This window comes from Pteropus alecto, unplaced genomic scaffold (assembly GCF_000325575.1).
Source record: "Pteropus alecto unplaced genomic scaffold, ASM32557v1 scaffold86, whole genome shotgun sequence".
Taxonomy (NCBI): Eukaryota; Metazoa; Chordata; class Mammalia; order Chiroptera; family Pteropodidae; genus Pteropus; species Pteropus alecto.
In genome coordinates this window covers 20,102,444-20,115,670 of record NW_006442109.1, presented here as the reverse complement: position 1 = coordinate 20,115,670, position 13,227 = coordinate 20,102,444, and the positions used below count along the sequence as shown (strand labels likewise).

General features: G+C 41.8%; 1 protein-coding gene and 1 pseudogene across 1 annotated transcript in view; both read right to left on the bottom strand.

Annotated features, from left to right (window-relative positions):
* The window catches only part of GNB5 (G protein subunit beta 5), a 42,868-nt gene that overhangs the window by 18,421 nt on the left and 11,220 nt on the right, over positions 1–13,227 (bottom strand). Inside the window, exons 2-4 of the mRNA XM_006920352.3 lie at positions 5,222–5,358; positions 2,844–2,885; positions 774–850 (exon numbers count right to left, since the gene is read on the bottom strand). Coding sequence (XP_006920414.2) covers positions 774–850; positions 2,844–2,885; positions 5,222–5,358 — 256 coding nt within the window. The remainder of the gene's footprint in view (positions 1–773; positions 851–2,843; positions 2,886–5,221; positions 5,359–13,227) is intronic.
* Positions 6,319–6,434, bottom strand: LOC112469850 (annotated as a pseudogene).

Here is a 13,227-nt window from a genome sequence, read left to right as displayed (position 1 = left end):
AAAGAACTACTATTGCATTTTCAGTATAGTTCTTTACAGCCTTTATACTAATGTCTCTTTTCTAAACAGAGCTGAGATTCTACAGTAGAAATAATTTGAACAGTCCCAGAGTTGTTTAACACAGGGACAGTTAATCATGTTGGTTGCAGTTCGCATGCCAACTGTTAAACAGTGCTCCAGAAGAACAGAGAATAAGGCACAATCTTCCTAGTAACCTGGATGTTCTTTTTCACTTACTGTAATTAAGAATTTTCTTTTAAATGGCTGTATAGAATTCCACTCAATTCATATACCACAAGCCACTTAATTTCCTTTGATGGACACACCGTTTTCCTTTTTTGGCTTTCTTTTAAATAATACTACAATAAATGTTATTATTCATATTTTTTCTATATTGTTGATCATTACTTTCAAACGAGTTCTTAGATGTAAAATCATTAGATCAAAAGTTATAACTTTTTCAAGGCTTCTGATACACATTAGCAACATGCTTTCCAAAATATCTGCACCAATTTGTAGTCCCCAGTAAACGGCATTTGAGAGTGGAGTGGATAGGTTTAAAACTTATACTACTGTCAGTCTGTAATGAAAATAATTATGAAAGAGATTTTTGTGTTTTTCTTCTTTGATAAAGTTTAGGGAGGAATTTAACACACTGTTTAACAAGCAAACAACAAATATTATAAGTTCGTGTTAGTTCGCGTGTTTTTGCCCATACAACAGTATTTTATGGCTCACAGGAAATCTGAAAAGCTGCTGCAGGCCCTACTTACCCACACGCGATGGCGCATCCCGACGGGGCATATGCACATGCCATCACCCACGTGCAAGGCATAGTGACTGCGTGCTCCTGAAACACAGTATGCACCATTCATAGAACAAACAAGGGCCGCTTCTACACAAATGTCTTAACATCTGATTTTTTTTTTAAAAAATCACTGGTGTTCCTACAGAATTGCATTATAGTTTCACAGGGCAGTGGAGTGGGATAACAATTAGCTTGAGACTGACAAGGAGACTCAGCCCCCTATTATCAACCAAACTTCATGTTCCAAAAGTGAAAAATCTCAACTAGCAATAAAATATCCTTAATGTTTTACTTCTTTCTTAATGTTATACTCTCCTTGTCCTGAATGAATATTCGGGCTCCTTTTCTTTGGAAGGTCCATCTGAATTTCATTGCCAATATATACTTCACCTTCTTTACTGATTCTCCCTATCTATTTGCAGAGTATGTTCTTGAATGACTTTTTACATGTATAAGTTTGTTTACTTGTGAGTATAAAAGAGCCTCTGTCTCCTACAGATCCTAAAACCATTCTTGGTTTTGAATGGGGGTGGGAGAGCGATCTTTAGTTGTGCTCAGGGATAAATGGGAATCTGTAAAATGGAAGCATTAAGAACTAGGTGTGACAGTTCCTAGTCCCCTTGGAATGGTGTTTGAGTCACCCACATCCTCCCACATGCAGCTAAGCAACAACAAAGCCATGATTCACTTCTGAGTTACTGAACCGTGGGCCCTGGTCCTGGTTTCAACACTTATGAGTTGTACGACCCCATGCAAGCCAGCCATTTGTGCTGCCTTGGTCTCATTCACCATCTGTGAAGGGAGGTGATGGGATTAGATGATTTATACAGAACAGTCAAGTGCTAGTCTCCCTGTCATGATTCTCTGTGCCACAATTTTGTTGTCACGCACAGTCCTGCAGCCTTTCAGAATCTAAGAATAATTTATTGCCCTCCAGTGAATGAGTTGAGGTGGCCACTCTCAGCATAGGGCACCCCATGTCCCTTTCCTTACAAATAATGGCTATGTTCCCTGCCAAGGGCGACAAGTGGCAACGCCACGGCACTCCATAAATCCAAAAGTATTTTGTGCCACATTAAGGCATGAACAGAAACAATAAAACCCCACATACTCCTGAATGCTGAGGAGTTCTGGGAGAGGCAGAGTCTTCCATGGCGGTAGGTGCTGTATAAGAAAGCCCTGTTGTCATTTTTATTTTTCCTCAGGGGCCTGACCATTAGTAGGAACTTACTCTACAAGATGGTGCTGGGGCCCCACTTGATCAGGTCATGTAACAGCTACCTAACACGACATTTACTAACCACATTCAGTAATGCAGAATATGGACACTGTTCAATTTGAGACAGATATAGGTCTCCTTTTCAATATAGTAAAGAGGAAGACTTTCTAAGTAAATATTGGAATCCACATTTAATACACACTTCTCATTATTGTAAATGCCAACACAATGTAGGCATGCAAGCATACCTACACATAGATTTCAGTTTTTTGGTCTTAGTTGAGACCTAAATTTAGGTCTATATGGAGCCGTGCATGGTCAGGCCAGAGTTGCAAGAGGTTTAGATTCCACTGCATTCCCCAGGTCATGCAGTTCAACTTATTGCAGCCTCAGCTTCCCCATCCACCACTGACTGACATCCACAATGCTATGGAGCCTGGTCATAGACAGAGAGGGGAGAGAAAGCTGGGGAAAACGATACATCTTATCATCACTCAGAATAATAATAATAAAGGCAGTTGCATGTGTGAATGTGACCAGTTTTCTGGGCCATGCTCTCTCCTGTTTTAGTATTTGCACCCTCTGTGGTGGCTCTGCATGTCCTTCTCTGGGTGAGTGGTTTTGGCTTGAGAGAGAAATGAACTCCACAGTGGGCTGCTGAGCTGTCCAAACACGAATGGGCTTCTGTGGGGTTTCCATGCCCAGAGAGGGACTCTGAGAGGCAGGGAATGAGGACCGGGCTGGGGAGCTGGCCCAGAGCACATTTAAACTAGGCTGCGGTTCTGGGGCCTCGATGCACTGGGGACACCACCTCACCTTGTTAGTTGTGAAGGAATCCCACACGATCACCTTCCCATCCTGGAGGGAAAAGAATAAACCGTTCGGTTGTTGTCAACAAGTCCACTTTCACTGTAATCACTGCTGCAGCCCACACTGGGGCTGTGGGGAGTGACTACAATGTCATCTATTTGTAATACAAACGGGCCAGAGATAAATCGACATGAGCTCAGATTTATACACCAGGGGCCTACGTTCCTGGAGAGACTGCACCTCCACCCCAACCCAAACCCACACAGTCAGGCTGATTAATCTCCTGCCTTTTGAAGGAGAAGGGCTGCTCTGAGTCACTCAAAGTCTGTTCCAGAACCTTCCTGCTCTTTCCAGCTTCCTCCCACATCCCACCCCGCTTGTCCTCTCTCTGCAGCAGAGGTGGATGGAGTGTGTCAGCTCTCCTTGCCTCCCTCCCTCCCTGATCAGAGTATTACATGAGTGAAAGAAAACCCAACATATATTATGGATTTAAAAAGTCTAAAAGGCTAGGTAGCAACATGTACATCTCAATAACCACTTTGTAAAAATGAGCATATGAAAAAAAAAGTCTAGGAAGAAATGCTCTAAAATGAGAATAATGGTTGTGACAGGGTGGTGAGAGTAAAAACCATTTGTGTTCCCCTTTCCAGTGTTTATTTAATGTGGTAAAATACAAAAACGATAAACTTTTTATGAATATGAAAAAAGCAAGTACAATATAACATACTAGATTTGTAGGTAAATAGGAGATTAATAACCCTGTCCTATCAAACCCAGCACTGACATAGATGTTAGAACTTGTGGACTATTTAGAATGTGTACAGTTTTTATACTTGAAATGGTTATAAAAAAAAATCCCAAACTGTCCTTTGAAAAAACTGGGCTGAAGGCAGGGGTTGGGGGAAGCCTAACTGGCCATAAAAATATACGGCTTTAGCATAAAGTTTTATGCTCAATGCATGTAACATAAAATAAATATAAAAAGTACTAAGTAGTGGTAGCCAGCTTCCTGATACTCATACCCTCGTTTAGGCTCCTCCATCATTATATCTGGGTTGGTCTACATGACCAATGGAATACAGCAAAAGCGATGGAATGTCACTTCTGTGGTCAGGTCATAGAAGATCTGGCCACAGATCTTCTGCCTCCATCTCCCTCTCTTTGATCACTTGCTCTGGAGGAGGCCGGCTACCACGTCATGAGCAACCGTATGGGAAGGTCTACATGGCTCAGAACTAAGACCTACAGCCAATAGCTTTGTGAGTGAGCCATTCTGGAAATGAGTTTCTGCCTTAGTCAAGCTGTTGGATGACTGCTGCCCCGACCAACATCTTGACTGCACCCTCACAAGGGATCCTGAGCCAGAACCACCCAGCTAAGCTGCTCTGGGTTCCTGATTCCCAGATACCACATAAGATAATAAATATCTGTTGTTTTAAGTTGCTAAAATTTGGGATATGTTGTGCAGCAATAGATAATATATAAGATGTAAAATAAACTATGTCAACTATATAAAATTAAATGAAAAATTATACTTCAAAAAATTATACTTCACAATCTTAAATTTGTTTTATTTAGAGCATAAAAGTTGCTGATGTCAACTATATAAAATTAAATGAAAAATTATACTTTACAAAATATATATCTTAAATTTGTTTTATTTAGGGCATAAAAGTTGCTGATCTTTTTTTTTTAAATTAAGTATATTGGAGTAACATTGGTTAATACAATTATGTAATTTTCAGGTGTACATTATAATTTGATATCTGTATATTCTATTGTGTGGTTACCACCCAAAGTCTAGTTTCCTTCAGCTACCATATATTTGATCCCCTTTACCCACTTCACCCTCCCCCTCCTCCTCTATATTTGACCCCTTTAACCCCGTCTATCTCCCCCCTCCTTTTCCACCCCCTATCCTCTGGTAACCACTAGTCTATAGCCCATGTCCATGAATCTCTGTTTGTTTGTTCTGTTCATTTGTTGCTTTTAGGTTGCTGAACTTTTAAACTGAAAGAAACCATGGTGGAATCTCAACCACTAATGCCCTAAATTTGGAAAAAAAAAAATCCCCACTATTTTAAAAATGGTTTTACTCACAAATAAGGCTATCAAATATGCTCAGGAAGAAATAATTTTGAATGGTTTGTCGAATAGAGTTTACAATGTTTCAGGTATTACCAATTGTAAATCTTTCCAAATTCGTGAAGTTCTGCAGTATAAAAGAGAATTCTGAACCATGCTAAACTCACGTCTTTTGGAGAATAAGAAGAGTCAGAAAGATCACAAAGGGTTTTTTTTGTTTTTTTTTTAAAGGCAGCTCTTATCTCCCTTAGCTATACGATCGGAAACCTGCTCACAATCACACAACAGGTGCCACGTACCTGAGATGAGCTCACGATCCTCCTTTTATCTTTACACCAGTCCATGCAGAGTACTTTGTTCCCGTGGCCTTTGAGGGTCCTCCTGGTCTTCATGACAAACTGCCCCAGAGCCTCCACCCGCTCCGCCACCTGGTGCACTGGAAGGACAAGGCCACGGTCAATTCTGTCGCCAAGGACCAGGCTCTGAGCCACGTGCTGGCACCAGAAAAACTTGGTCTTTCTCTGTGGCCTTTCTCTGTGGCCACAGCTTGAGTCTGCTGTTCTTCACTACTGTGCCCTCACAACACTCTCCTTTTGAAGCTCAGTAGAAGGTAGACAACACTGTCATTCTCTGTGTTTGAGACCCCCCCGTTTTCAAAGCACTTTCATATATGCATGTTGAGGAACTAACAACAAGACTATTTCATGTTTGTAAAGCACTGTCTAGGATTCTCTGGCTGAAGGGCCACAGCTCTGCGAGGCAGGCAGCACACAGCAGAGTGAGCTCGTTATCCCCATTTAACAGGTGAGGAGACTGAAGCTCACAGAGGTTATTTGGCTTATAAAAGTTCATACAACTAATTGGGAGCAAAGCTAGGGTTTCTGGTTCTTTTTACCTACCATTTTCTAGTCACAAGGAAAAGTGACTTTACAAAAATTGTCTCGCAAGTGCCATAATGTGCAGCCACGCTGCTCGATAGAAGGCACTGTGACTTTTAACTGATCCCCCCCCAATGCCTAGCACAGGCCTGGGACATGGTAGGACACCCATTTACACACTGCAGGAAAGAAAGCGCAAACCACCAAATCAGACCCCTGTGTTTTTACTGAGAACTTACTTTTTTTTTTTTTTTTTGATCCACTGAAAATCTTTTATTAAGGGTTCAGTCCTGTTGCTTAGTTCAGGTCTTGGCATTGGCCCGGAGCACAGCCCCTGGGGATGGGTAGGGGCTGTATTTTACAAGGCAGTATTTTAAGTCTAAACATATGATCTACAGAAGGTCCCTACACCCAGGAAGGAGCTCTAAAAATCAATCTCTCAGAGGCTGGAGCTATAGCCTCCTTCTTGAGGAAGAGGGTTTTCTGTTTTGTTTTGTTTTTTAATTTATTATTATTTATGCCTACAGCACCTGATCTTCCTAGGTGGTCTCCCATCCAAGTACTAACCAGGCCAGACCCTTCTTAGCTTCCAAGATCAGACATCGGGCTTGTTCAGGGTGGCATGGCCATAGACCAGAGACCACGAACCCAAAACCTTCTGCGTGTAAAACAGACGTGCTAACTGCTACACTCTGAGACCACGTCCGAGAAAGAGTTTTTGACGGGCTGACAGAGAGTCTGTCACTGATGAGTTTCTGAGGGAGATAAATTTTCACGAAGCAGTGGAAAGGGCTGAAGAGACAGTCTAGTCCAGGCCCCTCATCGTGTAGGTAAGAAACCCTGCAGGTTGGGGGTCATGTGGCTTCTCCCCCTTGCAGAGTGTTACTCCCTTCCTGGTAGAGGCTGTGCGCATGTCTCCTTCCTCTAATCCTCTCAGCTGGGCCTTTCTTCAGCCCAGAGCTGCTGACGCTTACTGGGGAAGCACCCGCCTCCCTTCCTTCAGGAGTCTGGGCTGAGAGGGGCGGACTCTGTGGTGTAAGCCTTGTGGCAACAGCACCCCTTCCAGGGAAACTCTTCCTTCCTTCTTCTGTCCCCTGCACCCCCCTCTTCACCCTCGCTTTTCTCTAAACACGTCAGTGTGCATTTCCTAACAAGAAGGAAGTCTCTTACATAACCACAGCGTCAGTATCACAGTCAGAAAATTAACCCTGAAACAATACCATGTCTAATCTACAGACCTTGAGATATTCTCTATCGTTCCAACAGGATCTTTATAGCAAAAGAAACCCCAAGATCCTGTGTTGCATGCAGTTGTCATGTTTCTCTAGTCTCTATCCAGTTATTTTGTTCCCCATTTTGGGCTTATCTGATGCTTCCTCAAGATTAGATTTGGGTAAGGCAAGTTTGGCAGGAACAGCACAGGCTGATGCTGAGTTCCTGTCAGTGTGACCTGTCAGAAGGCATCTGCTGTCCACTGGTCCCCTCACTGGCAATATCGACTCTGTTCCTTTGGTTAAGGTGGAGTCTGCTGGGTTTCTCCATTGCAGAGTTACTGTTTTGCCTTCTGTAATGAAAAAGTATTTTGTGGGGATGAGCCTACATAAATATGTAGTTACTCCTCAAACTTGAATACCCTGGGAAATCTTTAACATCCATTAAAGATTTTTACCTGAGCTGGTTATTAGGATGGGTGGCGAGTGGTGATTTTTCAAATTCCATCATTCCTTCTGCTTTTTTTCAGTTGGTTTTCTAATATAAAGAGAAGCCTTCCCTCCTTCTCAACTTATTCATTCATTCGTTTATACTAGTATGGACACATAGGTTCTTACCTTACTTAAGAGGCTGTAAGTCCTTTACTATTATTATTTATTTTGATGCCGAAATAGTCCCTGGTTTGCTTAGTGGGAGCTGCACTAAGCAGGTTCCCATGACCTTCTGATGTGTTCCCATCATTCCCTGAGCACTTCCCACTGCAGGCTCACCTTCTTTCCCTGCTCTAGCTCTGGTATCAGCCACTTCTCCAAAAAGTCTTGGTTTCTTTTAGTTGCCCCATTTTTTTTTGTGATAAAGAAACAAAAGTATGAATAGGTTAAAAGTCTTTGTGAAATCTCAAACTGCAAAAAATAATTGCTGAATTTTAAAGTGCTATATAAATGTGTGATTATTACATGATCGCTTCTGCTAAAACACTGCATTCTTTGTTGCCACAAACAGCACATTAGTCTTTTACAGATAACATGCTTCATGAAATATATTGAATGAAGTTAAGAAACAGACTGAATTTTCTAAATTCCTATAATCAGCTCAGAGTTGTGAGCACAGTCTATTTAGCATTTTACTTTGAAATGTCACATTGATATTATTGCTGCTTCTCTCAATTCAGCATTAGGACAGCCACAGCTATTTAATGTCCTTCTTAAAAAAAAAAAAAAAAAAAAAGATGACTCACCCAACCAAAATAGGGAAGACAATGACCTAATCCACGGGGATGTTCTGAGGTTTAACTGAGAAAACAAATTAAAGTGCCTAACAGGTTATCTGCCAGGCTAGGAATCAAAAATGTAGAGTTGTGGTACTAGGGTCTGGGGCCCAGAAAATTGGACAAAATAACCTAGAGGAGAGAAGGCTTCTGAAAAGAAAGGGCCATGAAAACCAGAGATTGTGTTTAGGGTAGGAGAAAAGGGAAGAATGAAAAGAGGAGGTTACAAACAGGGAGAGTTTTTTCTTAAATTTAATTATAGAAGTATGTGCCCATTGGAAGTAATCATGAAATAGAAACCTATGATCATTTACAATTCTGCTTAGCCTGACCATTCCTAACATTTGGTATATAGCCTTCCAGACCTTCTCTCTGCATATATGCACACACGTATATGTGGGTAAGCAGATCATGCTCTACATACAATTTTGGAGACCTGTTTTTTCACCTGACATATTTGTGGATGTCTTTTCATGTCAAATGTTAATTATCTGTCGTTTTAAATGACTACGTAACATTCCAGTGTATGGATGTGCCATAATCCAAAATCTTACTGGTAGACACTTTGTTCCAGGGCTGCTATAAAGCCCTTGTACTGTGTTAGTCCCTAGATGAATTCCAATTCATGGCATTGCTGAGTCAGAGAGAAAGCACATTTTTAAAAGCTTTCCATGCGTGTTGCCGTTATCCACCATTTATTGTGAAGAGTTTGTCTAGACGGGGCCTTGGAAATCATCTAGAATTCTGGTTTCAGCAAGATTAACTTTTCATCAAGATGTGGCTTCTTCTCAACTTTCAGAGAATAGTTTTGCTATTTATTTTATAATCCATGCACACATGAACTTAAAGTAAAATGCCTAGTGTGCAGGTCAATACACAAGAATTCAAGGCATATAAATTCATAGAGTAAAAGTATGCAACAGGGGTCCTTCTCGTTGTTCCATGTGGCCATGAAAAAAATGACCTGAGCATGGACAAGCTCTAAAATCTCCCCGAAAATAGACATTGTGAAATTGATTGTAAACACCAAAAACAAGATCAAAGAGAAGTAAGATGTCTTAAATAGGAAAATAGAGTATTTTAAAAATAATCTTGAATCATTTTCTAAATTTTGTACCAATATACCATCTTTTTATGGTCACTATTTGGTAGATCAAAGGAATAAGGAAGAAAAATTATCTAAAGTTAATTTTAAAAAACTCATTCTGATTCTACCCCAAGGTAAAATAGGGTGGGATGCATACAAACCCTCCAACACCTGGATGGAAGAAAAACATCTCTAGTCACATTATCTTACTTGTGTTTGTAAGAGATTTTTGAATTGCCTTAAAACCATGTATTAGCCACATAAATAAAATCCTACCCTGAATTCCCCAATGAAAAGTTGGAAGGGTTAAGCTATGGCACAGCATTTAAAATGGAACACTATGTGGAATATCATATAATAATTTTTAAATACTGACATTAAAAAGAACTGTAAACAACATGGAGAGATCTTAAATCCATTGTTAAATTAAAACTAGGCTCCAACTCTATACCTAGTACAATCCCAAGTGTGTGTACAAATATATACACAAACATAAAAATATAAGCTATGAAATACATCGAACTATTAAAAGTGGCTACCTCTGGGTGGTGCGGTTATGGATGACTTATTTTATTCCACATTTCTAAATTTGCTACAGAGGGCATTAGTTTATTATGACGATAGTCTGGAAACATTTGCATTGGCGAGCTCTTGTGCATTGATGAATACAGAGCTAAAGTACAGAGAGAGGAATGAAAGGCAGGTTTGCTTCCTGCTCCCCCTGGTGGCTGCAGGCAGCACGTGGAAGAGCAGCCAGGAAGAGGATTACCCTAAGGGAAACTCACTCCTCTCTAAGCCTCAGTACTGGCAGGGCTTTTCTTTAGAACATGAAAAAAGTAAATCAACATATTTACTTTAGACTAATCCAGAAATTTGGTTTTCCTAGATTTCTCTCTACACCATAAAATCAGAATCGTTCAAGGCTGCTAGATAAAATCTGCGCGTGCCCCCCCACTCCCATAAAAAGAGCCACTTTAAAATGGAGCTGGAGCTGTCACACCAGAGGAATTGCCTTGCACATTTTATGCCTTGAAACTTTAGAATGTTAAAACAGGGCAAAATAACCTTTGCACTGGGGCTAAAGTAACATTGTGCCCTCAAAGAAATGTCTGCAAAGATAATAAAGCAGTTATAATGACTACTGAACTGATGACTATCAGACTAAAAATTTAAAACACTGTTTAGAACTAACATGACTATGTTACATTGTCTGCACCAATGGACATGTCTTCCTTCTATCAATGTAACTGTTCTCCTGTCCTTTCTCATAAACACCCTTTGCCTTTGTCTCTGTAAAGAAAGGGGGTGGGGTTGTTGAGAGAAGAAAATTTTTTGTGTCTGAAGACTGAGTATGGAGCAGGTAACCCCTCTAGTTTTAAGGGCTGAATGATAGGTCCTCCGAAGACGTCTACATCCTAATCCCAAGAATCTGTGAATATGTGACCTTATGTGACAAAAGGGACCTTGCAGATGTGATTAAGGATTTTAAGATGGAAAGATTATTTTCGATTATATAGATGGGCCCAATGCAGTCACAAGGGTCCTTATAAGAGTGGGGATCGGGGCCAAATAAGGGTATGTGATGACAGAAACCACGTTGGAGTGATGTGAGACCACAAGCTAAAGAATGCAAATGGCCTCTAGAAGCTGGAAAAGGCAAGGAATGGATTCTCCCTCAGAGCCTCCAGAAGGAATGCAGCCCCGCTGGCCCAATTTAGACTTCTGACCTCCAGAACTGTAACAATAAATTTATGTTGCTTTAAGCCACTGTGTTTGTGCAAATGTGTACCACAGCAATAGGAAACTAATACAGGATGTAACCTCATGATTCGAAAATGCCTTAGACTCAAGCAAGGAAGCACTTACAAATTGTAGAAGGCAAGCAGAAGAGAAAAGGAGAAACATCCAGGGCACGGAGTTCTGGAGAAATAACAGGAAAGGCAGGGATGGAGGCATGAGGCGTGCTGTGGAATGTGATGTAGGTTGGCTTTCTCTTAGGCCACCTACATAAGCCACTTCCTGTATATAATGTCGGCTGAGGGTCTGCACTTGGGGATGAGGGCCCCACAGAATGGATGCTGTCTCAAGGGTTAAAGGGATGGGAGGTGAAGAAATGAGGAAGAGTTCACTTTTCCTCCAAGTTTTTATTCTACAATTTTATTTTGTTTTTTTAATCCAAGTATTCAGGCAAGTCAGCGCTAACAGAAGGCTGACCAACTGTCCCATTTTGCCCAGGACTAAAGGGCCGGGAGGCAGAACTTTCCATTTTACAACCAAGAGTTCCAGGCAAACCAGGATGACTTGGTCACTTTAAGCTTATGGCCCAAAGAGGTTTCCCCAACTAGGGTAAGGGTCACAGGGCCATCTCTATACCACCACCAAAATGCAAAAACATACAGGAAGAGGCTGAGAGACTGGAAGAGAGAAGAGCCCAGTGACACCAGATCATGGAGATCTCTATGGGGAGAGATAGTGGTCAGAGCAGCAGCAGCAGTTCTGAGTACTACCATATCCCAGGGGAATGTGATGGGGTGAGAGGTCAGTGTGTTAGGAGGGTGTGAACACTGAAGACACCAGGGATGGGGCAGGGTTTAAGGTCAAAAGAAAAGCTCAAGCCATGTGCCAAAGTCCTTAAGAAATGAGGGAGCCTGGCTGGGAGGAGACATCAGCTTGGGGGAGGAGAAGAGGCAGGGTAGTCAAATGACAGGAGCCTCGGAGGAGCCAGAGTTTCCGATCTTTTCAACTCTAACATCTGACTTATAGGCAGGTGAAGATAGGAGAAACAGAGGCTGGTACCCACATTCCTCCTTCTTCCTGCTCTGGATACAAGGGTGATGTTTGGAGCTGTGGCAGTGATAATCATGGGGCAAATGCCAATGCTCTCAGGGTGGTGAAGAAAGACAGGAGTGCGGGTCTCTGATGTCATGTTGGGCAGCTGAATCAAAGCTGGTGATTGCCTACCCTTATTCTTGTTATGTAAGAAAAAGAAATTTGCTTAACTACTTCATTAGGGGTTTATGGTTATTTGTAGCTGGACATGTTTCTAAATAACATAGGGGCTTAGTGTGCCTCCTATTTAAAGGAGGTCCCTACGAAAGCACAGCGCACTTTACGTTCAGGTCACCTGCTTCTACAAGTGATTGTCAAAGAGAGGAATCAGGTGCTAAAGGACCTACTATGAACCCGTTTTTCTTTTCCAAATAGAATTTAAAGGGAGTGGTATCAAATAGGAATGGCAGGTGCACAATGTAAAGGTGTGCCTGAGAGCTCCAAGGGGAGGTCTTGCTGAGCAAAGGGGAGCTGCCACCCTCAGAGCTGAAAAGTGAGCAGATAAGGCCACATCCCCACGCTTGGCCCCCAGCCCAAGCTCTGCTGAGGAGGAACCACTGGACGCGACAAAGGGAAGCCGATACCAAAAAAAGTCATTTCACCTGACCATTTAATTGCTCACTCATAAAAATCCCAGAGCCAGTTCTGAACTATGGTAGTGGTCAATAATGTAAGTTTGTTTAAGATTGCTATTGCTCTTTTATGCTAATCATACTGTATCCATGCAAAAGCTTTTAAAAACAGCTTTCAATGAGCTAAATGGTTGGATCTGGTAAACTCCTCTGCTTCTCTTCCCCCATCCGGCTCTCCATCCCCAAGGAGAGGGGACAGATTGGAAAAATGAGCTTTTATTTATTTTGAGAGAATGAGCTTTTAAAGAGTCTGGTCCGTGTAAAACCAAAACTGAGAAAAGACACAACAGTGATGGAGAAGGCCAAGTGACTGAAAAACAGTTTATCCCAGGCCGCGCCCACACGGGCCCGCTGCGCTGACCACCACTGACACCCCCATACACCCCACTCCGCCTAGGAA